The 26,409-nt window shown below is 42.0% G+C and overlaps 1 protein-coding gene across 2 annotated transcripts in view; it reads left to right on the forward strand.

Annotated features, from left to right (window-relative positions):
- Positions 1–26,409, forward strand: part of FIG4 (FIG4 phosphoinositide 5-phosphatase) — a 444,470-nt gene that overhangs the window by 71,129 nt on the left and 346,932 nt on the right. For both annotated transcript variants that reach the window (XM_073627061.1, XM_073627062.1), the window contains one exon: positions 24,369–24,467. In XM_073627061.1, the coding sequence (XP_073483162.1) occupies positions 24,369–24,467 (99 nt within the window). The remainder of the gene's footprint in view (positions 1–24,368; positions 24,468–26,409) is intronic.

Genomic DNA, 26,409 nt, shown 5'->3' on the forward strand with positions numbered 1-26,409 from the left:
TCTATAATTTAACAATCAAGAAAAAGGTGTATATTCTTATTGTATGCCTTATATTAAAGGGTTGAGAAGAAAGCCTGTAATAATTTCCTTTGAAGCCTTTTTGAGAAAAGGGGTTTCAACTATTTTGTATAGCTTTACCCAAATACACTAATAGAGTCTTTGACAGGAGACCAGCACATCTTACTGCAAAAGCTCGGAAGGGTATAACTCCTGCTGTGTGCCCGCAAAACAGAAAGCAGGAACACATACAGTGCCTTGAAAAAGTATTCATATCCCTTGAAATACTGTGTCATGTTCCACCAAAAAAACGTAAATGTATTTTATTGGGATTTTATGTAATAGACCAACACAAAGTGGCACTTAATTGTGAAGGGGAAGGAAAATGATTTTCAATTTTTTTTACAAATAAAGATCTGAAGTGTGGCCTGCATTTTTGTATTCAGCACCCTTTACTCTGATACCCCTAAATGAAATCTGGTGGAACCAGTTGCCTTCAGACGTTACCTAATAAGTAAATAGAGTCCACCTGTGTGTAATTTAATCTCAGTATAAATACAGCTGTTCTGTGAAGCCCTCAGAGGTTTATTAGAGAACCTTTGTGAACAAACAGCATCATGAAGGCCAAGGAACACACCGGGCAGGTCATGGATAAAGTTGTGGAGAAGTTTAAAGCATGGTTAGGTTATAAAAAAATCCCAATCTTTAAACATCTCACGGAGCACTGTTCAATCCATCATCTGAAAATGGAAAGAGTATGGCACAACTGCAAACCTACCAAGACATGGCTGTCCACCTAAACTGACAAGCCGGGAAAGGAGAGCAATAATCAGAGAAGCAGCCAAGAGGCCCATGGTAACTCTGGAGGAGCTGCAGAGATCCACAGTTCAGGTGGGAGAATCTGTCCACAGGACAACTATTAATCATGTACTCTACAAATCTGGCCTTTATGGAACAGTGGCAAGAAGAAAGCCATTGTTGAAAGAAAGTTTTAGGAAGTCCCATTTGCAGTTTGCGAGAAGACCTATGGGGGACACAGCAAACATGTGGAAGAATGTGCTCTGGTCAGATGAGACCAAAATTGAACTTTTGGCCTAAAAGCAAAACAATTTGTGGCAGAAAACTAACACTGCACATCACCCTGAACACACTACCCTCGCCGTGAAACATGGTGGTGGTAGCATAATGCTGTGGGGATGCTTTTCTTCAGCAGGGACAGGGAAGCTGGTCAGAGTTTATGGGAAAATGGATGGAGCCAAATACAGGGCAAACTTAGAAGAAAACCTGTTAGAGTCTTCAGAAGACTTGAGACTGGGGTGGAGGTTCACCTTCCAGCAGGACAATGACCCTAAACATACAGCTACAATGGAAGGGTTTAGATCAAAGCATATTCATGTGTTCGCATGGCCCAGTCAAAGTCCAGACCTAAATCCAATTGAGAATCTGTGGCAAGACTTGAAAATTGCTGTTCATAGATGCTCTCCATCCAATCTGGCTTGAGCTATTTTGTAAAGAAGAATGGGCAAAAATGTCACTCTCTAGATGTGCAAAGCTGGTGGAGACATCCCCAAAAAGACTTGCAGCTGTAATTGCAGCGGAAGGTGGTTCTACAAAGTATTGACTCAGGGGGGGCTGAATACAAATGCACACCACACTTTTCAGATATTTATTTGTAAAACATGTTGAAAATCATTTATCATTTTCCTTCCACTGCACAATTATGTGCTACTTTGTGTTGGTCTATCACAGGGATATGCAATTAGCGGACCTCCAGCTGTTAATGCTGCAGAACTACAAGTCCCATGAGGCATAGCAAGACTCCGACAGCCACAAGCATGACACCCAGAGGCAGAGGCATGATGGGACTTGTAGTTTTGCAACAGCTGGAGGTCCGCTAATTGCATATCCCTGGACTCTATCACATAAAATCCCAATAAAAAACATTTGCGTTTTTGGTTGTAACATGACAAAATGTGGAAAATTTCAAGGGGTATAAATATGAATATTTTTTTAAGGCACTGTACATGGCAGTACTTATAAATGTAATACTGTGAATTATACCAACTGCTCCTTAGCGCTTCTATTATAATGCTGACATTGGTTTTCTGACCAAATGTATTATGTGGAGTTATGTTCATGCATAAAGCAACCCATTCAGTTTAAAATAGAAATGAAAGGCAAAACATGTTTCTTTAGATATAAACCTTTGTGAACAAACAGCACCATGAAGGCCAAGGAACACACCAGACAGGTCAGGGATAAAGTTGTGGAGAAGTTTAAAGCAGGGTTAGATCATAACAAAAATATCCCAAGCTTTGAACATCTCACGGAGCACTGTTCAATCCATCATCCAAAAATGGAAAGAGTATGGCACAACTGTAAACCTACCAAGACATGGCCGTCCACCTAAACTTATAGGCTGGGCAAGGAGAACATTAATCAGAAGCAGCCAAGAGGCCCATGGTAACTCTGGATGAGCTGTAGAGATCCACAGCTCAGGTGGGAGAATCTGCGCACAGGACAACTATTAGTCATGCACTCCACAAATCTGGTCTTTATGGAAGAGTGGCAAGAAGAAGCCAAGAAGTTTGTGAGAAGCCATGTGGGGGACACAGCAAACATGTGGAAGAAGGTGCTCTGGTCAGATGAGACCAAAACTAAACTTTTTAGCCTAAAGACAAAACACTATGTGTGGCAGAAAACTGCACATCACCCTGAACACACCATCTCCACCGTGAAAACCATTTAGCATTTTCCTTCCACTTCACAATCATTTGCTACTTTGTGTTGGTCTATCACATAAAACCCCAATAAAATACATTTACGTTTTTGGCTGTAACATGACAAAATGTGTAAAATTTCAAGGGGTATGAATACTTTTTCAAGGCACTGTATGAGCCGCAGGACAGATCTTGTTCACCTACAATACCTTATTGTAAATAGAAATAGTCGGACATGGTTGCATTTTACATAAAGTTTTGTTCTTTTTCTTGTGCATATGCTTTGTTTTTGCCTAGTCCTTGCTTTGCCTTTGGTACATTTTTTTTTCACTCAAAACCAAATGAGGCATTTGTCAGAGGAATGAAAAGCAAGATTATGACATTTTTTTTCAATGCCATGTTCCTGTTAAAGGCAGCCTGACTGTTTTCAAATAATTCATAGTACTGATTTGAAGATGACTATTAGACAACAAAATACAGTATTTTTAAAGGTTGGTGCTAAATATTCGTCGACACATGGCCTTCCTCAATAAAGACGTTTTAAAGTGGTATAAAACCCAAAGCAGAAAATTTAGTTTAGTGCAGCCTATCAATCCTTAACCACTTCAGCCCCGGACCATTTGGCTGGCCAGAGACCAGAGCACTTTTTGTGATTTGGCACTGCGTCGTTTTAACTGACATTTGCGCGGTCGTGCGACATGGCTCCCAAACAAAATTGACGTCCTTTTTTCCCCACAAATAAAGCTTTCTTTTGGTGGTATTTGATCGCCTCTCTGGTTTTTATCCTTTGCGATATAAACAAAAATAGAGCAACAATTTTGAAAAAAGTAATATTTTTTACTTTTTGCTATAATAAATAAATATATATAAAAAAAACATTTTTTTTCCTCAGTTTAGGCCGATATGTATTCTTCTACATATTTTTTGTAAAAAAACCCCGCAATAAGCGTATATTCCTTGGTTTGCGCAAAAGTTATAGCGTCTACAAAATAGGGGATAGATTTATAGCATTTTTATTATTATTAATTTTTTTTTTTTACTAGTAATGATGGCGATCTGCGATTTTTATCAGGACTGCGACATTATGGCGGACACTTCGGACAATTTTGACACATTTTTGGGACCATTGGCATTTTTACAGAGATCAGTGCTATAAGATTGCATTGTCCTATTGTGTGTTCTAACTAAAGGGGGGATGGGTCTGTGCAGGGGAGATGACAGATCGTCTGTTCATACTCTGTATGAACAGACGGGCTGTCTGTTCTCTCCTCAAAGAACCGGAAACTGTGTTTACACACACAGATCTCGGTTCTCGGTGTGCCCCGAGCGATCGCGGGAGCCCGGTGGTGATTGTGAATGCCGGGCACTCGCATGGGCTCCATGGGCGAGCAGGGGGCGTGCCCCCTAGTGGTCGTCTATGTTACCAACGTAACATGACGGCAATTCGCGCAGCCGAGCCAGGTTGCCGCAGTATAACTGCGGAGGCTGGTCGGCATGCGGTTAAAGTAGAACTTCACTCTCTCAGTCAATATTGAATATTTTTAATCCTTCTGCTGCTAGCATTAGTAAATGGATAGGAAAGTATTGCTCGTTTTTAAACTTTTTTCTTTACATTTCTTTAGTTACTTCCTGGTTTCCATGCCTAGACAAGCTATGTCATACACCCCAGGAGTCTTTGGTAGAGGAGAAGGGGCTTTCTCAGCTAAGCACACCCTTTCCTGCTTGCATGCCTGAGCTAAGGGCAAATGGATTCCAGGAAGTGAATGCTACATGACATGGATGGATGGAGGAGTTTGCTTTGAATATTAAAATTAATTAAATAGCATTTATGGTTTGTAGTGCTCAGGTAAAGTATGGTTCAACTTTAAATGTGTTGACTTCATTCATTCATTTATTTATTTATTCATTTATTTTTTGATGTTTTTTGTTATTTTCACTTGGTGATCTGGGCAGTATTCACTTAAAGCGGAGGTTCGCTGAAAAAAAAAAATATTAAAACCCAGCAGCTACAAATACTTCAGCTGCTGACTTTTAATATATGGACACTTACCTGTCCAGGGAGCCCGCAATGTCGGCAGCCGAAGTTGATCCGTCCTTCGGCTCTCGGCTGCTGCCGCCGCCATCCTCGGTAAGGGGATAAGGAAGTGAAGCCGTGCGGCTTCATTTCCTGGTTCCCTACTGCGCATGCGCGGGTCGCGCTGCGCGAACTCTCTGGTCCCTGCTGTGTTCTGTGTCTCACAGAATACAGTGGGGGAGGACGGGGTAGGCGGCGGAAGTGGCGTAGGTCACAGCAAGCGCCACGGTGATCTATGCCAGGAAGTGGGAGCAAATACCTGTATTAGACAGGTATCTGCTCCCTCCTCCCCCCTGAAAGGTGCCAAATGTGACACTGGAGGGGGGGAGGAATCCAAAAAGTGGAAGTTCCATTTTTGGGTGGAACTCCACTTTAAGGTGTCTCCAGTCTGGATGGAGAAGTAGTGGAGCCTCCTGTGGACAGTGGTATTGTTGCTTTGGAGAGGGGTAGTGTTAGATCGGGGGTCAGGAACCTGTAGATCAGGTGGCTGGTAGATCTCAGTCTGGGTTTCCAGAGCACCAAAACAGAGCGCAATGCAGAGGGACTACTTGTAAAGTTGGAGCTGTAGTAGGGAGCAAGGGCCACTTAAGCCGATGCCTCCTCTGTAGCGCTGACTCCTGTCCAATGCGGAGTCATACCAACTGCACTCCACCTCTTATCCCAGCTAGGGGTCTCCAGAGTGGTGCCAGCAGCAGGAAAGAAGAGATCTTCGGGTCAATGTGAAGTAATACACTGGGCATAATAGTATAGGGCTGTTTTTACACTGATGTGCTGCGGTTTATGCACACCGTGGGTGCAGTGCAGTGTACCTGCAGCCTTACTGTGGGTTTGCTGCGCTTAGCCATAGACTTCTATTATATCCTGCTGTTTTATCACCCCCTAACTTTGCGTGTGAACGGGCACAAGTGCTACTCCTCTGAAAAGCAATCCGAGTGTGTGTTAACCACTTAAGGACTAGGCCTCTTTTTTAGATGTGTTTTTTACAAGTTAAAAACATTTTTTTTTGCTAGAAAATTTCTTAGAACCCCCAAACATTATACATTTTTTTTTCTAATACCCTAGAGACTAAAATGCCAGTCATTGCAATACTTTTTGTTACGCCGTATTTGCGCAGCGGTCTTACAAGTGCACTTTTTTTGGAAAAAATAAAATTTTGGATAAAAAATGAGACAACAGTAAAGTTAGCCCAATTGTTTTCTTATATTGTGAAAGATAATGTTACGCCAAGTAAATTGATACCCAACATGTCACGCTTCAAAATTGCATGGAATGGCGACAAACTTTTACCCTTAAAATCTCCATAGGCGACATTTAAAAAATTCTACAGGTTGCATGTTTTGAGTTACAGAGGAGATCTAGGGCTAGAATTATTGCTTTTGCTCTACTGATCGCGGCGATACCTCACATGTGTGGTTTGAACACCGTTACTCACGCATGCGTTCGCTTCTGCACGCGAGCTCGGCGGGACAGGGCGCATTTTAAATTTTTTTTTTTTCTTATTTATTTTACCTTTTATTTTTACACTGTTCTAAAAAAAATGTGTCACTTTTATTCCTATTACAAGGAATGTAAACATCCCTTGTAATAGAAAAAAAAGCATGAAAAAAATTACAATTTCAAAAGCTTGTAATGCCTCTTGCTTACTCTTACCTTGGATTGTCTGTATTCCAAAAAGTGCTCATTTGGGGGATTTGTGCACTGTCCTGACATTTTTGTTGGCCTCAAGAAATAAGGTAGGCCCTCAGTTCATCAGGACAATTTTCAGATATATAGCATATTCCATGGAACCATGGATTACGAGCATAATCCGTTCCAGGAGTATGCTCGTAATCCAAAGTACTCGCATATCAAAGCGAGTTTTCCCATTGAAGTCAATGGAAACGAAAATAATTTGTTCTGCATTGACTTCAATAGGATGCAATACCGAATGCGGCCAGAGGCGGGGGCGCCGGAGAGCCTCGGAAATGGCCGAAAAGGCCCGAGCACACTTCGGCAGACCTCGGAAAGACTTCCTTCCCGAGATTTGCCAAGGTCAGCCGAAGTATGCTAGGGCCCTCCCGTGCATTTCCGAATGGCGCAGATTGGCTGCGATCGTTGACGCCCTCCACCTCAGGACAAATGCTGGACTGCACACCACTTTTGGCCTGAATTGTGCTCAATTTGCGAGGTAGCACTCGCAAACCGAGTTACGATTTTTAAAAATACAGTGCTCGGTTTGCAAAACGCTTGTTAACTGCGTTACTCGCAAACTGAGGCTACACTGTATATAACTTTCCTACAGGCTAAATAATATATACTGATTTGGGATATTTTCATTAAAGAAATGTAGCAGAATATATTTTGTCTGAAATTTATGAAAAAACAATTATTTATTTGCGATTGCGAAATGTTATAACTGAAATGAAGAAAAATGCGTTTTTTTTTCAAAAATGTCTGTCTTTTTTTTGTTTATTTAAAAAAACAAAAACCCAGTGTTGATTAAATACCACCAAAAGAAAGCTCTAGTTGTGTGAACAAAATGATAGAAATTTTGTTTGGGTACATTGTTGCATGACTGTGCATTTGTCATTCAAAGTGCGACAGCGCTGAAAGCTGAAAATTGGTCTGGGCAGGAAGGTGCCCTGTATTGAAGTGATTACCTGTAACTTAGAGCAGCCAATTAGATTTTACCTCTCTTCAATTAACTGCATTCAGAATAATAAGAAATGATTAGTTGCTACGGCTGACCTTTGCAAATTGTTCTTAACTACGGTAACTAATGTATACTGCCAATATAACATATAATATAGATGATTTGTCAGATATTTCATACATTGTAACGTTTCCCGCTAATCAGTGAGCTGACCCAGAACAACAGTTCAGACACATGGCTTTTCCATGTTTTCTCACTTTCAACATTATTATTGTCAGTACCCCCGGCTGAGCTACAAACTCAGCTAATTGGCTGAAACAGCAGAACAACAAGGGCAGCGTCCAATAAATCAACACTTTGCATCAGCTTCTAGCCTCGCGCTGTTCCGAACATATTGCATGGAATGGATTAGAAGCAACTTGTCCTGATATGTATTGATAGTTCATCTTCTCCATGGCTGTCATGTCATATTTCTCAGTAGCATTCAGCTAAATGCAACTTAAAGCAGGTGCAGCCAAGAGTAAGAATGTTTTGCACGCGGTTTTATTTGAAAAAGATTTAAAGAATGGTGAAAAAATGAATAATAATTGAGAAACCCCCTTGATACCTTAAGGAAATCTGTCACAAAGTAACATATCTGCCTTGGAACCGCTGACGTAAGTTTTTACTCGCATATTCCTGAGCTGCAGAATAGTCCCAGTCCAGTCATTCCCTGGAACTACTATGCAGCCATTGGAATGGACAACATCCGCTTCCACTGGAGGCTTCTGAGATAGGAATTATACTTTTAAACATAGGTGCGTGCAACCTATTGCATTAGGGTGTGCACCCCAAAGCTTAAGCTCAAACTCACATGTTTGTGTGTGTGTCTACATGCATATGACCCTGGTACATTAACCACTTGCCGCCCGCCATATAGCAAAATGACGGCGGCAAAGTGGTTTCAATATCCTAACCGGACGTCATATGATATCAAGCTGCTGCGTGCCCCCGGGGGGCGCGCATCGTGGCGATCGTTGTTGCGGTGTGTCAGTCTGACTCTGTACCACTCTTTAACGGAGACTCTTTACCACATGATCAGCCGTGTCCAGTCACGGCTGATCACAGTGTAAACAAGAGGAGCCATTGATCGGCTTTTCCTCACTCGCGTCTGTCAGGCGCGAGTAGAGGAGAGCCGATTGGCTGCTCTTCTGACAGGGGGGGGGTCTGTGCTGATTAATTATCAGCGCAGCCCCCCTTCGGATGCCCAAACTGGACCACCAGGGAAGCCACTAGGACCACCAGGGATGTCATCACCAGGTATGCCACCCTAGACCACCAGGGATGCCATTCAATGCCCACAATGGATGCCAATCAGTGCCCACAATGGATGTCAATCAGTGCCCACAATGGGCATCACTGAGGCATTATTGTTTGGCACTGATTGGCATCCATCTGTACCATCAATTAGTGTACATCCATGCCCATCCATGCCACCTATCAGTGTCCATCCGTGGCGCCTATCAGTGCCCATCCGTTCTGCCTTTCAGTGCCCAGTGCCACCTTTGTGTATCCATCAGTGCTGCATATCAGTGCCCCATCAGTGCCGCATATTAGTGCCCATCAGTGTTACCTTATCAGTGCCCATCAGTAAAGGAGAAAACTTACTTATTTACAAAGTTTTGTAACAGAAATTTTTTTTTTTTTTTCAAAATTTTTTAAAATTTGTTTAGCAGAAAATAAAAATCCCAGAGGTGAACAAATACCACCAAAAGAAAGCTCTATTTGTGGGAACAAAATGATAAAAATGTAGTTTGAGTATAGTGTTGGATGACCGCGCAATTATCATTCAAAATGCGACAGCGCTGAAAGCTGAAAATTGGTCTGGGCAGGAAGGTGTATAAGTGCCCTGTATTGAAGTGGTTAATCTCCCTGCTGGCACAGTGAAAGAGAAGTGCGTAAGCCTTATGCCAGAACAAGTAAGAGGGAGATCTTTCCTATCTCCCTGCTGGCACATAGAGTAATAATGTGCACTAGGTGATTAGGCTGTGCCCAGGCACACCCGGCAAACGGCCAGTGTGCTTTTTTTTATTGTATGCTAATTCCATGCATTTAATGTAGAACTTCAAACTTTTTTTTGTTTAGTTTTGGATGTGAAAGGGTTAAGACCAATTTAAAGAATGTGTAGTTTCTATTTTCCCATTGGGAAGCGTTACCCTCACTTCCTGCCTTCTAAATAGGCCAGGAAGCGTGGGGGATTTGCTCCAACCAAGCCACATACAGTAATAAGAGTCATGTTTTAATAGAGAGCAGAAGACCTAGAAGGAGCTGAAGGTGTTTTTTTTTTTTCTTTTTTTTGCTGTCTGTGTCTACTATAAAGCTAGCCATAAATGGAATGCAATTCAGTTCAGGACAGACCAGCTGAATTTCAATCCATGTGTGGCCTAGAGCGACTTCTGTTTAACCGCCCTGTCGGTATAGTTTTGCTCAATCAGAGGCACAGACAATAGGCTGCCACGCTAATCTGTGTATTCTCGGGGAGGGGGATCTCCCTGCTCTCAAAATACGCAGTGGGGAGAATTCCTGCATCCACATTGAATGTTTGGATAGGGAATCTGAGCTGAAACTGGTGGTTGGACAAAAAAAATAAAAAAATGGCCCATGTATGGCCAGCTTAAAGAGATTTTCCTCCTTCTGATCATAAGGATAGGAAGCCCCCAGTAGTGACACAGAGCAATATGTGCCATACTTGGCTGGTCCCCGTGGGGACTTAGCATTTTCCTAAATAATACCAAGCATTCACTGATTGAAAGGGGTGCAGAGGTGTGGTGGTGACGTTACAATCTCCACCTTATTCAACCAGAGCATTCATTCTATTCACTGTGTTTGCTAAGGCTGGCCATACATTATACCATTTTCTTATACAATTTTCTTTTAGATTTACCAAAACCTTATAATTTGAGGACCTAAACACTTTCAATTTGTATGAAATTGGGCACTAGTTTGAAGGTAAATCTAAAGGAAATTGAATAAGAATATTGTATAATGTATGGCCAGCCTAAGGGGCCTGGAAGCCAGCGGCAATCACTAGAGTAGCATACTGCAATAATTGCCAGCTTCCATAGGGATCAGCCAACTATGCAAAAATATCCATTCCCAAACTGCAGCTTTAAAGCGTTATTAAACTCAAATTAAAAAATGTTATATATTGGAGCTTACCAATCCTTAGATGTGATGGCTGCATCTTTTTTTTTTTTTTTAAGGCTTTTTTTCCCTCTGTTTCCACCTACTGATCTGGTCAATAACACACCTCCTGTGTTAGAGTGTCTCTACACTGGATGAAAAAGCACAGCAGACAACAGCATTGTCAGTCTGGAGGGAAGGGATTGTTAGGTGTACTTGCAGATTTAAATAAACTAACAAATTGAAGAGAAACTCCAGCTAACACTTTATAATCAGTTACAGCAAACATTTTTTTTTTACTTTTGGGATTAAGGTTTTACATAAATAAAAGCTGATTGTTGCAAGTACCCCAGTGGTGTTAAATGGTTTATCTCATCTCTGTAACAGATACATTCTGCTAGAGATCTTGTTCTGTTGAAAAACAACAGGCTTGAAAATGGAGGAAATTAAGCCTAAAAAACAAAATTAATACAGCCATCACATCTAAACCCCCCCCCCCCCCCAAAAAAAAAAAAAAAAACAGGTAAGCTGTGATATAGTAAATGTTTGCTTTTGAATTAATACTGCTTTCAGAATATGCAGCTAATTTAATATCCATAGTCTAGGCACAGGTGCACTTTACCAACAAAGTCTGGGGAATGCCCAGGAGATAACCAAAGCCTACTTACCACCAGCTTGCAGACTACCAAACTGACCTGTTTAACAGTACGCGTTAAAAACAGGGGTTTTGTCCGCACGCATTTGCAAACGCATGCGTGAGCCACAGAGCCACGTCACAGCACCCTGATATCTGTGGTCCATTGTGCTATTGCTGGGTGTTTGGTGTGCTCCTGTACCTTTTAAGGAGGGGTGGGCTCCCCTTCAGTCCACCTGCTCTCGTTTATCCATTAAAATGCATGTGCCTCCACTGTGGGGACACTCATATTTTAGTGTTAGGACCACAGATACAAGGGTGCCGTGACGAGGCTCTGTGGCTCATGCATGCGTTTGTAAATGCGTGCGGACTAAACCCCTGTTTTTAACGCGTACTGTTAGGTCAATTGGTTGTCTGCAAGCTGGTGGTAAGTAGGTTTTGTTTTTTTTCCTGGGCATTCCCCAGACTTTGTTGGTACCTGTTTTAGCCTTCCAATGCCGCTTACTGTGATAGCCAGCTATAAGTGAGGGTGGTGGCAGGCTTTTGTTATCACAGGTGCACTTTACATTTTTGTCTGTAAAGGTGCATATAATTCTGGTCTAGAAGTGAGAGAATTATTTTTTAGTGAGAACCCAATAACACTGAGGCTCATGTCACCTTTGCAGAGTTTAAAGATCAGACAGCAGGATGAAGACTTAGCAGTTACAGATTACCCTTGTCAATATTCTAAACATAAATGTGTGATTTATAATGCCAGTGCTGGTGAGCAAATTCATTAAAGATTTTCCTCTTTATTTAACAAGTGCACAGGCAAACATTTCCACTGTGCTGCTCGCCTCTGCAAATCAAAAACTCTATGCCGGTCATTTATATGCCTATAATGAATCACATTGTACTTAAAGTATGACTAAATGCAAAACTTGGTTTTAGTTATGAATAGAGGAGAGGTGGATTAGAACACCTGTCAGATTTTATTGGTGTCTGTGCCCCCGTTAGGGAGATTCCCCCTCTCTTTTTGTCCTATTTACTATTATCATTGAAAGTAAAAGGAAATCCCAAATTTTGAGTTGTCCCCAGAAAAGTAATAGAGGAGAAATCTTACAATAGGGACGCTAGTTCTGGTGCCCTAGCGGTCCCCAAGAGATTCCCTTAATTTTGTAGGGATTTCCTCTCGCTTCCTGTTTAGGCTATGGGATATGAAGTGACGTTAACTCTCCCCAATAGGTCACAGATGGCAAAAAAAAAACCCTTACAGGGGTTATACCCCCCCCCCCCAATACACTATCCAAAAGAAAGAAAAAAAGTTTTGCTCATAGTTATACTTCATGAAAGTTTGTTTTGTTGGTGCCTGTAGGTGGCAATAAGGCACCTGAAATAATAAAATTGTTCCACGTCCCACAAAGTATATGGAATTTGCAATGTTTGTGTGCAAATATGTGCAATGCATATATATCACAATATCTCAATACATATATAGCGTTAAACCTAAAAGTTGGACTATTTGTGGTTCCCCTAATATAAGGACTAGATATTGTTTCCTGTGTGACAATACTAAAGATGCGTCCCCACAAGGGTATCCTCTTAGTTGGGGTTCCATTTTTTCACCTATAGATTAAAAACAGTTCTGCTCTACATGTTTCGTGACTATAACCATCGCTTCTTCTCGAGGTTCTACTTTAATGATCTCTTTCAAAGACCACAGATTTAGGTGGTTGCTATATTTTCTGGAGACAAAATAAAGGGTCATTCCACCCAAAAGTCATGTTTTTACTGTAGGTGTAATCTGGCAAGCTGTTTAATTTACTAGTTTCACATACTTGGGGCTGTAGCAATTGAGACCTCACTCCTATAATTCCTGGCTCTGTTTTCAGTCGCCCTAAAAGTTTTGTGTGTTGGTGTTCTCGCTCCTCCTGTGGCACTCTGTTATATAAAATACATTTAAATTCTGGCAGGGCAGTTAGGACTCCCTTGTTCTTACTGTAGCTAGTTCAAGTCTGGCAGGACCTTACCACTATAGTCCCCAGGACTGTTAGTTGATGTAAAGGTCATTTCAGTCTCTAAAGCTGGCCATAGATGGATCAAATTGTGACCAGTTCTGCGGGGACCGGCCTAATTTTGATCCATTCCCGCTGGAGAAAAATTGATCTATTGATAGACTTTTCTTGAATGGAACTGCTGTAAAAATTTGAATTGATTAGCACCTGCCCAATGAAAATATCGGCGTATAACACATTTATATAACATATATTTATATAACACTTTATCGTACATCACGGGACACAGAGCCATAGTAGTTACTATGTGGGTTATAGGCCACCTTCAGGTGATGGACACTGGCACACCCTAAGACAGGAAGTCCACTCCCTGTATAACATCTCCCACTACTGGGAGTACCACAGTTTTTTCGCCAGTGTCTCAGGTGTTGGTCACAAGTAAAGATGTGTTATGCTGAGCTCCAGTGGAATATTCCTTGCTGGGGCAGGCTATGCAACCGGATACATTCAAAGTGTCTTTTTAGGCCGAATTGAATGGTACCCGGGCCTCGTGTCGGAAGAAACAAGGTTTAGCCCGTAACGCTTCTCTTTTTAGAGAGCTGGACCCAGTGCTTTGGTTTTTTTCAGCCATAAAGTTTCCTGGCGGGGTGCTTTACGGGTTCAGGAGTGTGGATCCTCTGATAAAAAGGGGCCCCGGTTCCTGAAGGTTTTTTAACAGAGCCCACCGTGAGGGGTGAAGATTGGTCTATTGGTTTTACCACAGAATCCCTGTGGGGAGAAAGGTAATTGAAGATTTCTAAGGAATTTAAAATTTTCTTATGAAATTATCTCCTTTAAAAAGTAAATGTTGTCATGCCTAAAAGTCACCACTGGGAGCTGTATAGAGCAGTACCTTGTCATGCTTTCCTCGGATCACTCTGTGTCAGCAGAAGCTGCAGACTTCCCTCCGGCTAGCAGTCCCAAGCCTCTGGTAAGATGTTGGGGGGGGATTTTTTTCTAAAAACACCCCCCACCTGGACAGAAGCTCTCCCTCTCTCCCTGGATAGAGGGGGAAGGAAGCCAGAACGATCAGCGGATGCCACTCCATTCTCCACCGCCTCTGCACGGCAGTTTGTCACAGCTCTCCTCCTCGCTCCCCCCACACATGCCAATCCCGTTGGATCGGAGGCCCGCGCTCGCGCGGGAGGAAAACACTTTTCTTTTTTAAAAGATGCGGGGGGAATACAGAGGGGGCATGGCTTAGTGCGGCATTGGCGTGCGGCAACGTTCAGCGCGGGAGTACATTTAAAAAGTTCCATTTTGCTGACTGCAGCTGTCGGAGGGACACGAGCAAAAAGGGGGCTGTAAGTGGTGACACAGGCATTCCCTTGGCACATTTACTAAAGCATCAGGCTGAGCATTAATAGCAGTTGGCAGCTGCTGGACCATTTGCTCAAGCAGCGTGTGCAATTTTTTCTGGCAGTACCTCTGCATTTGTGCATCAGTCTGTGGTCAGAAGGGGAGGTAGAAACACCCCAAAAAAGGGCTCAAAAGGGTCTCCCTCAAGCTCAAAAAAGCCTAAACTCATCTCTATAATGGCATCCTCCCCTGAGAGGTCTGAGGTGGCTGGTCAGAGTGAGCCATCAGGGCTGTCAAATGTTGCAACTGTTTCCAACACTGCAGCCCCTGTCTTTATTATTGAAGAGGTTTTTTCCTCAGCCATGATAGGTTGCTTTAATCGCATCCCAGTGTGGGACAAGACACGACAGATCCCCTTCCATTACCCAGGACCCTCAAACTGAGGAACTGGGGGCGGGAGAAGATGATTTTCCCTCAGGGGACCGTGAAGAGTCTGGTGACTCCTCTTCTGAGGGGTCAAATGCGGAAGGATCAGCTTTTCAATCTGAAAGATTGATGGTGCAATCTCTTACTGAAATGGTCTGCTCCACGTTTATGCTACCTTATGCTGACTGAGTCGGTTGATAAGCCCAATTCTTGTTTGGGTTCGCTAAAGCCTCCTCAAGCTGTGCATGCCTTTCCTGTCCATTCATTGCTGGAAAACCTTATGTATTCTGAGTGGGATCACCCAGATAAGCATTTTTTTCCTCCTAAAAAGTTTTCAACACTTTATCCTATGGAGGAAAAATTCACTAATGCCGCGTACACACGATCGGAATTTCCGTCAAAAAAAACTTGGATGGTTTTTCCGACGGAATTCCGCTCAAGCTTGCCTTGCATACACACGGTCACACAAAAGTTCTCTGAACTTTTGACCGTCAAGAACGCGGTGACGTACAACACTACGACAAGCCGAGAAAATTAAGTTCAATGCTTCTGAGCATGCGTCAAATTGTTTCCGAGCCTGCGTGATTTTTTGCATGTCTGAATTGCATACAGATGAATACATTTTCGGATAGGAACTTTTCCCGACCGAAAAATAGAGAACATGCTCTCAATCTTTTGCTGGCTGGAATTCCGCCAGCAAAAGACCGATGGAGCATACACACGGTCGCATTTTCCGACAAAAAGCTCTCATCTGAGTTTTGCTGCCGGCATTTCCGATTGTGTGTATGCGGCATAAGAAGTGGGAGATACCAGCAATTGACGCTGCTATATCCTCTGTGAATAAAAGTTTGACTTGTCTGGTAGACAATGCTCAAATGCTTAGGGATCCAATGGATAAGAAATTGGAATTCCTATTAAAAACACTTTTTCTCTGGCAGGTTCAGTGACTCAGCCTGCGCTGGCAGCAATTGGTGTATGTCAATCCTTGAGAGACCAGTTTAAACAGGAGCGCAAGGTTATTCCTGATCAGCAGGCCCAGGATTTAGCCGAGCTACCAGCGGCGTTATGTTTTGCAATAGATGCCATGAGAGATTCTATTCTTCAGGCCTCGCACCTTACGCTTGGGCTGGTGTATATGCGTAGAATCTTATGGTTGAAAAATTGGTCAGCCGAAGCACCATGCAAAAAGCTCCTGGCTAGTTTTCCTTTTCACGGTTAACGGCTGTTCGGGGATGATTTGGATAAATACATACAAAAAATTTCTAGTGGAAAAAGTACCCTTTTGCCAGTTAGGAAGAGGATTAAACGTATTTCATTTAAACAAGCTCCTTCTCCAGTGCCAGGGGCATCTGCCTCTAGGCAGTCACGACGGCCTCCGCCGTCAAGTTCAAGAGGTAAACCTCAGGGTCAACCCCAGGGACAAAGGAAGTCCTGGGGGAGGAAACCTACAAGACAAAATACTAAAGCCTCCTTATGAAGGGGTGCCCCCGCTCGCTCAAGTGGGGGGAAGACTTCTGCAGTTCTCAAGGGTCTGGCAGGAAGAGTGTCGAGACAGATGGGTGACTTCCTCAATAACTCTAGGGTACAAACTAGAGTTCCGAAAGTCCCTGTCTCCTCGTTTTCTCAGATCAAATGTTCCCAGAGATTCAGAGAAAAAGAAGTCTCTCTTTCAATCATTGGACCATCTTTTGTCTCAAAGAGTGATCTCAGTGGTCCCCATAGAAGAGCAGGGATTGGGGTTTTATTCAAACCTTTTCACGGTATCAAAACCAAATGGAGATGTCAGGCCCATTCTGGATCTCAACGCTCTAAACCGGTTTATGAATATCCGCTCTTTTCGCATGGAGTCAATCCGATCAGTGGTCTCCATCCTACAAGGTGAGAACTTCTGGCGTCAATCAACATCAAGGATGTATAACTCCATGTGCCTATCTTTTCCCGCTCACCAGAAATATCTATGTTTCAAGGTAGAAAATCTTCATTTTCAGTTTGTAGCTCTGCCTTTTGGTCAAGGCTACTGCATTTCAAGTGTTTACAAAGGTTCTGGCCCCTCCTCTAGCCAGATTAAGGGCCCAAGGTATAACGATTATAGCATACCTAGACGATCTGCTCTTGATAGACCAGTCGGTAGCCCACTTAGACCAAAGTATGATCACCACAGTCAATTACCTGGAATACCTAGGTTGGATCCTCAACCTAGAGAAAGCCTCCTTAAAACCATCAAGGAGATTAGAATACTTGGGTCTGATCATAGATACAGCCCAGAAAAGGGTATTCTTGCCCCAGGCGAAGATCGGTACCATAAAGGAACTGATTCAGGTGGTCAAGGCAAAGAAGAATCCTTCTATTATACTTTGCATAAGCTTGTTGGGAAAGATGGTGGCTTCATTCAAGGCCATTCCTTATGCTCAGTTTCATTCGAGGCTGCTGCAAAACAGTATCCTATCGGCTTGGAACAAGAAGGTCCAAGCTCTAGATTTCCCAATGTGTCTGTCTCCAAGGGTGCGCCGGAGCCTCAGTTGGTTGTTAACCAAGAATCTGCAGAAGGGAAAATCCTTCCTACCAGTTACCTGGAAGGTGGTAACAGATGCCAGCCTTTCAGGTTGGGAAGCAGTCCTGGAAAGGCGACTGTCCAAGGGAAATGGTCCAGATCAGAAATGACCATGCCCATCAACATTCTCGAGATTCAGGCAGCGCGTTTGGCCCTGAGGGCTTGGACGTTCAGGTTATGGAATTATCCTGTCAGGATCCAATCTGACAATGCCACAGAAGTGGCCTATATCAATCACCAAGGGGGCACGAGAAGTCGTGCAGCCCAGAGAGAGGTGAATCATATCCTAACTTGGGCAGAAAACAATGTACCTTGCCTATCGGCAGTCTTCATTCCAGGAATAGAAAATTGGCAATCGGACTACTTGAGTCGTCAGCAGTTGTTCCCAGGAGAATGGTCCCTTCACCCCGATCTCTTCCTGACAATATGCCAAAGATGGGGGATCCCAGACGTCGATCTGTTTGCGTCCAGGTTCAACAAAAAGATCGACAAATTTGTGTCAAGAACAAAGGATCCGCTAGCTTGCGGAACAGATACCTTGGTGTTCCCGTAGAATCACTTCCTCCTATTCTGCTACTTCCACGACTTCTTCACAGGGTCAAGCAGGAAGAGATCTTGGTGATTCTTGTGGTCCCAGCATGGCCCAGAAGATCTTGGTATGCAGAGATCATAAGGATGCGGGAGGGGACCCATGGACCCTACCACCACGTCCAGACCTTCTCTTGCAAGGTGCGGTATTCCATCCTACCTTACAAACACTAAATTTAACGCACCTTCACGAGAACCTCACTGATTGTCTTGTCTCATTACTACCTAGCAATACTTCATAAAAAACAGGATATTCATTTCCAACACTAATAAGGGTTAACAAGAATGAAACAGTTTTATGAATTGTTGTTACATTAAGACAGGGGTAGGCAACCTCAGCCCTCCAGCTTTGGTGAAACTACAAATCCCATCATGTCTCATGGGACTTGTAGTTTCACCACAGCTGGAGGGCCGGGGTTGCCTACCCGTGCATTAAGACCAACACTTAAAGCGTTTGTTAACCCAGCACTTCATATTCCTGGTATTTTCCTGCTGTACTATATATTTGTATGAGAAAGTATCCTTTTCTCTTTGTATCGCTTCCTTTATGTGGAATCCCTTGTGTTCCTGCTAGTCCCCTTGCTTTCCTAGTAAAAACTGACCACAGCAAGCAGGAAAGCACACCATAGCCAGTTCTAGCTATGCTGGGAACTCAGTGTACTCTCCTCCAGTGATCAGACTTGTCCTGACACTGTCCCCCCCCCCCCCCGCTGCACAGCTTTCACTGACAAGCTCAGTGTACTGCTACTTCTCCTCCACTAGCTCTTATAGCTCTTATCTAGCTGAGAACAGAGGGAATGTGATCCCTTTTAAAGAAAGGAAAAAAGGTATTTATTTTATATCTAAAGAAACATGTTTTGCCTTTCATTTCTATTTTAAACTGAATGGGTTGCTTTACGCATGAACATATCGCCACATAATACATTTGGTCAGAAAACCAATGTCAGCATTATAATAGAAGCGCTAGGGAGCAGTTGCTGTAATTCACAGTATTACATATATAAGCACTACCATGTACCGTGCCTTGAAAAAGTATTCATATCCTTTAAAATTTTCCACATTTTGTCATGTTACAACCAAAAACGTAAATATTTTTTTTTTAATTGGGATTTTATGTGATAGACCAACACAAAGTGGTACATAATTGTGAAGTGGAAGGAAAATGATAAATGGTTTTCAACATTTTTTTTACAAATATGTGAAAAGTGTGGGGTGCATTTGTATTCAGCCCCCCTGAGTCAATACTTTGTAGAACCACCTTTCGTTGCAATTACAGCTGCAAGTCTTTTTGGGGATGTTTCTACCAGCTTTGCACATCTAGAGAGTGACATTTTTGCCCTTTCTTCTTTACAAAATAGCTCAAGCTCTGTCAGATTGGATGGAGAGCGTCTGTGAACAGCAATTTTTTTCTGTCTTGCCACAGAATCTCAATTGAATTTAGATCTGGACTTTGACTGGGCCATTTTAACACATGAATATTCTTTGATCTAAACCATTCCATTGTAGCTCTGGCTGTATGTTTAGGGTCATTGTCCTGTTGGAAGGTGAACCTCCGCCCCAGTCTCAAGTCTTTTGAAGACTCTAATGCCGTGTACACACGACCAGTTTTCCCATCGGAATAAACTCTGAAGGTTTTTCTGACGGAATTCCGCTGAAACTGTCTTGCGTACACACGATCACACTAAAGTCCGATCGTCAAGAACGAGGGGACTAGAAAAAGGAAGTGCAATAACCAGTAGCCAATAGCTTCCATCTCATACAGTACTTGCTTCAGAGCATGCGTCGTTTTTGGTCTGTCGGAACAGCATACAGACAAACGGTTTTCCCGATAGGAATTGGTTCAGTTGGAAATATTTAGAACATGTTCTATTTCTAGGTCCGTCAGAATTTTTCGAAAAAAAAAAGTCCTATGAGGCATACACATGATCAGAATATACGATGAAAAGCTTTACAGTATTCTGTAAAGAAACAATAAACTCAATAAAAGAAACAAAACAAATAAACCCAAAGTGACTCTGTGTATGGTGTGCTCCAACTCGAGACCAGTGTTTCTCAACCTTTTTTCAGTCAAGGCACACTTTTAAATTCTGCACAATCTTGAGGCACCCTTTTTCATAAAATGTAAAAAACAAAACCAATAGTTTTACATAATGCAGCACCATCTACATACATAGGGCACCCAACATTAGTGGTAGTTTAATCTCAAGATTTTGCTTGAAAAACAATTCTGGAACATTCATTTGATTTTTCTAATGGTTAGTGGGGTCAAATCAACATTTGTTTTCAAACCATAGTGATGATTAAATTTTAAGAGCGCAAGATGGGAAAGCTTTTCCTAATCTGGAAAAATCATACATATTGTAATGAAAACAGGTCTGGACAAAATTTTAAGGTCTTTCAAATGAAATTAAAGTATATGTGAACCCCACCGTATAAACAACACATTCATTTTAAAATAGAAATGAAAAGAAAACATTTGTGTATACATATTAAATATCCTTTTTTTAATTTTTTTTTTTATAAGTGATCATGTAATCTCTGTTCTCAGCTGCATAGGTGGCGTGAAGAGGTGGGAGTGGAGAAACAGCAGAACACTAATCTTCCTAATGAATGGCTGTGTAGGTGGATGTGCCAGAAAAAGTCTGTGTATTGGAGCCAGAAAACTGACTACGCTGGGATGGATGTGCTCTCATGCCTAGCATGGTCAGTTTAAAATAGGAAAGCGGGCAGACTGGCATGAACACCAGGGATTTCTCACAAAGGAAACAATACAAAGAGAACAGGATACTTTTTAACACAAGCACATGGTACAACAGATACGTATCAGGAATGTGAAATGTTGGAGTAACATACTCTTTAACTCAGTTGTGATAATAAAAATTGTTCTGACAAATAATTTCCATGTGAACAGCATTTGACATTCTATTAAATTCTACGACATTTTATCCAACCGAAGACCTCACATCCCATTCTTTTACTGATAATGAATTAGAACCCCAACAGTGATTACAAACTTCTAGAGTTCTGTATCTCCTTTCTTAAAATTTTGGAACTGAATGAAGAACAATAACACGTGTCATTCAGTAAAAACTCTGTTGACTTTTTATCGTATAATGAATTAATTTTCCTTAGGGCCCTTTCACACTGATCCGTTTTTGATGCATTTTTGGGGTTAAAAAAGTGGAGTCAAAATGCGTGAAAAATATATCCCATTAAATGCTATGGATCTCTTCACACTAGTCTGCTGAGGGTGCCATAGGTTTTTAGAAGTTCTGCATGCTGCATCTTTGGTGCACTTTTTAAAAGCACACCAAAAATGCACCTCAAATTGATTCCTATAGAAACGCATCAAAAACACACCTGCTTTGGTGCATTTTTTTAGTCACATGTCCCAGGTACAAGTTTCCCAGGTGCACGATTGGAGTCAGGAGTATAGAAAACGTGGCAAAAACACAGCAAAAATGCATATGCAAGGTTTATCCTGTGTAATATTTTCTTTACAGTTATTAGGTGGTTTAGTACAGTGGTCTCCAAACTGCGACCCACTGGCTTCAAGTGGCCCTCTGCTTGCCTTTACCCGGCCCTTGAGGCACTATTTCATCCACTGACACCAATGATGGGACACTATTCCTTCCACTGACACCAATGATGGGACACTATTCCTTCCACTGACACCAATGATGGGACACTATTCCTTCCACTGATACCAGTGATGGGACACCATTCCTCCTGCAGACACCAATAATGGGGCACTATTCTTCTTACTGGTACCAACAATGGGCACTATTCCTCCCATTGATACCAACAATTGGGCACTATTTCTCCCACTACTAAAACCAATAATGGGGCATTGTTTACTTCCACTGATGCCAGGGTGATTTCTAATCTTACTGGCCAGTCTGGCTCCCTCTAAAGCCTGAATGGTGGTTAACTGGCCCTTTGCTTAGAAAGTTTTGAGACCCCTGGTTTAGTACATACGGGGATGTAATCCTGTATAGTGAACAGTTTACTAATCATCAGTGTGCACACATGTTTGTGAATGAAAGGACACTCAAAGGTTTTGAGAATAATGTATAATGTATGTGCATTTTGCAGAATGCACATACATTCTTTATTGAATGCTCCATCTATACGCCATACACTGTAACTTGCTTCCCAAGAGCTAAGTAAAAATAATCTGCAAATCCAATTCAGCCAACAGATTTTTCATTATAGTCATTTGATATGGCTGTTTGTTGTCTGATACATGGTGCTATTGTAATGCACAGGTCCCAGAATTTTTGGCCTTTGTGCATATTTGCCTAAAAAAATTGTAACTAGTTTCCAATGTTAAAGCGTATTTCCCTTTTTGCAGGCAGACATCACTACAGTATATGTTTGTTAGGTGTTTTCATTCCCACAAAAAAAAAAAAAAAATTCTTACCTTTTAGATGTTTCTACACAGAAGGTGTCATAGCTGATTCTAAAATTTCTGGACAGTCTTAGGGTATCTTTGTCCCCACACAGACTGAGCTATCCCTCATTAACATACAATGCAGGATGGTGTTTTCCAAATTTTTAACCCTTTTCCTAGGACAGGCAGTATTCAGATTTAGTTTACAGCTGATGATGAAGACCCACAGCCCCCCCCCCCCCCCTAAACATTACGAAGCAGGAAGATTATGTAAGGATTTTAAGCAAGTAAAAATACCAGTGCCAAAAACAGTAACCAGCATTTTCTTTTTAATTTGTAATTTTATACTATGTTAATGGGGACACTAAAGTGATTGTAAAGTCTCATTTAGAAAAAAAAATTAATAATAACAAACATGTCATACTTGCCTGCTCTGTGTAGTGGTTTTGCACAGAGTAGCAGATCCTTCTCAGGTCCCTCGTCGACGCTCCTGGCTCCTCCCTCCTACTGAAGGCCCCCACATCAAGCAGCTTGCAAGTGGGGCACCCGCTCAGTGTGTCCATTCACACATGGAGCCGTGGCGTGGCCCTGCCTCCGCCGTCTCCTGATTGGCTCACTACCTGAGAATGGTTTCCGCTGTTGCCAAAAGCCAATCAGGAGTGCGGGTCCCAGGAAAGGCAAGGCTGTTGTGGACATCGCTGGATCGAGGGGGCGCTCAGGTAAGCATTAGGGGGGCTAGAGGGGCTGCTGCACACAGAAGGTTTTTTACCTTCATGCATAGAATGCATGAAGATAAAAAACCTTGTGCCTTTACAACCACTTTAACAACTTTAAAGTAGGTGTAATCCCAATTTGGCTGCAAAAGTGGCAACAGCAAAGTCTAGGACTTTCCTAATTGGATTGCTACTCATGTCTCCACTGCAGCTGCAGATCTGGACTCTTAAAGTGGTTGTAGAGGCTGAAGGTTTTTTGCCTTCATGCATTCTATGCATGAAGATAAACAATCTTCTGTGTGCTGCTCCCTCCACAGCCCTCCCTAATACTCACCTAAGCACTCTCTCAATCCAGCAATGTGCACGAGAGCCTTGGCTGTCTCGGGACTCCCTCTAATCATTGGCTGAGATAGCAGCGGGAGCCATTGGCTCCCACTGCTGTCAGTCACAGCCAGTAAGCCAATGTAGAGAGAGGGGGCATGGCCGAGCCAAGGCTCTATGTACACAGAGAGCAGGGCTCAGGTGCGAGCACGCACCAGTACCCCCATAGCAAATGGCTTGCAATTGGGGGCACTGGTCAAGGGGGAGGAGCGCTGGTGAGGGACCTGAAAGAAGATGATTGGGGCTGCTCAGTGCACAGAGCAGGTAAGTTAGACATGTTTGTTATTTATTTTTATTTTTTTAAAGCTGAACCTTTAATACCAGTTTAAGGTTAATGAAAAAGATGCCCATTTATGGTCCCTGGCATTCGAAAATTAAAAATGATCCTCCCCCTATCCCATGCTTCCACCACCCCCTATCCCATGCTTCCACCACCCCCTATCCCATGCTTCCATCACCCCCTATCCCATGCTTCCACTGCTTGAACAGCAAGGTTGTAGGTGAAATCTGGAATTGTGATTTTCACAGTACACCCCCCCCCCCCCCCACACTTGTTTTACGATCCAAAAAGAAATCCAGCCAGAGTCTTTCACCTTTATATACCTCCAAGCACTACATTTTCAAAAAGCCATTGTATTGTATTGAAATGCATGTACTTTAAATAGTATCTGATGTGTATTTTCGTGCTGGTGAAAAAAGTACTTCTAAAGCTAAATAAAGCCAGCAGGTAATTAAGAATTTCTTTTTGTTTTGTTTTATATTCAGAGGTATTTTCTTGTGGGGAGCAATCATGCAGAAACAAAATACCGCGTTCTGAAAATTGATCGGACTGAACCTAAAGACCTGGTAATTATTGATGATAAGGTGAGTGGAGCAGAATGTAAATCCAGTGAATAGTATAAACCGCTTTTTAAATCATAACCTTTGTATCTCTATTTGCATTGGTATGGTTTGAAATGTTTCACGTGTAAGAAGTCTGTATTTAGTTAAACAAGATAGCTTTCAATAAGTGCCACATCCAGTAGACAATAGCAGAAAAAAAACTACTTGTACAGTTAATGGTGGATTTTAAAGGCACGACATGAGGCACACAGACTTGTATAAAAAAAACACAGTTTATTATAAGCATGTTAATAAATATTATGTTTAAAAGACCTATAAAAAGCCAGAAAGGAAGGGGAATAGCCCCCACTCTAACAGTACAGGACATCATTGACCATAACCAAATGTTAATATGACAATCATCTGTATGATCCAAGAAGTCTTGTCCAATTCTTAATGGTCAACGTGTTTTGCGTGAATTTTAGCTTCTTCAGGACCATATAATTTTGAGGGGACAACACAATTATCAAACAAATAAATATTTATTAGATATTGTAGATAGTTTACATAATTATTTTAAACCAATATGCTGAATGTGTCTGTGTGAAGATGTGTAGTCCATCTCAGGGGTAAGCAGGTATCTACGTTCACATAAACAGGGAGGGCATAAAGAACAAATGTAGCCACCCTAGAACAGGAAGTTTGAGAATAGCAGAAAAAAAGCTTGCTTTTTAAGGCAGCGAGAGATAGAAGGTAAATTCTACTTATTATATTTTGTTTTATAAAAAAATTGAGTTTAGTGTGCTTTTAAATTCGGGTGCAAGGAAAAGTATGGTGGTACCTTCCTTAAAGTGTTTCTCTAGAAAAAAAATGAATATGGATCTGACTGTGCTCCATTTTGTTAACCTTAGTTATGTTAAAGAAATTACCTCTTGACCTTGCTATTTCCTTGACGAACCTAGGTTTTGATGCTGGCCCACAATTGGCTGTACTTCTCCTTTAAATTTTAATTAATCCTAACTCCCATCCCCATTCTAAGACTATTCTATCTACCCTGTAAAAGAAAAGATGCCTATACTTGCCTGTTCTGAATCCGCTCAGTTCCAGTTACATGATTGGGTCCTAGCACCGGCTTTAGTGTAGAGGAGGGACAGGCTGACTTTGCATACCCCATAGTAAGCCTATGGGTGATATCATCGCTCAGGCTCTGCAGCCATTGTTGCTGCCTCTCCTGTACACTGAAGCAGGTGCTGGAATCCCATCATCTGAATGTAGCGGAACGGCTTCAGAATAGGTTAAGTATGAACATATTTTCTTTTACAGGGTAGATAGAATAGTCTTAAAAGGAGGGTTGGGGGTAGATTTAAGCTTAGTTAGAATTTGACTGGAATTCCACTTTAAGCAGGGTATATGCTGTTCACCTCACGCCTGACAATTGAAGGAGCAGAGCAGAAATGGAGTTGGACGGAAAATGGTGCCAAACAGTGGCTGCATCTTCTAACAAATGCTGGTGGGGGCTGATAGAATGCAATAGTCATAGCGGGAGATTCCTCCATTCACACTGTATAGATGTGTTTATACCCAGCTTTACCCTATTGGGTTGCCATATTAACATTTCCACACAGGTTAACTTATAAAACTGCATTAAACATTTGTTATGGTAGTATCTGGTATATGTCGAGAAATCCTGCTGCTTTAACATTTCACCCAAGCATTAAGTATTTTTTTTAAATCTGTTGTGCTAGTGCCTCAAGCATTCATAATCCCCGTAAATGTGTTTAATATGTTTATTTCCTATGATTGTCAGCTCCATCCTGTGGCCATAATGTGATATTTTCCTGATAGAGGTATTTCAGGAAATATTGCATTATTGCCATTAGATGGAGCTGATGGTCATACAAGATAATCATAATACACATATTAAAGTGGTTGTATACCGCTGGATGTTTTTTTATTTTTTCCCTGTAAGGTAAAGTCATAATGT

The sequence above is a fragment of the Aquarana catesbeiana genome, linkage group LG04 (genome assembly GCF_042186555.1).
Source record: "Aquarana catesbeiana isolate 2022-GZ linkage group LG04, ASM4218655v1, whole genome shotgun sequence".
NCBI classification, from domain to species: Eukaryota; Metazoa; Chordata; class Amphibia; order Anura; family Ranidae; genus Aquarana; species Aquarana catesbeiana.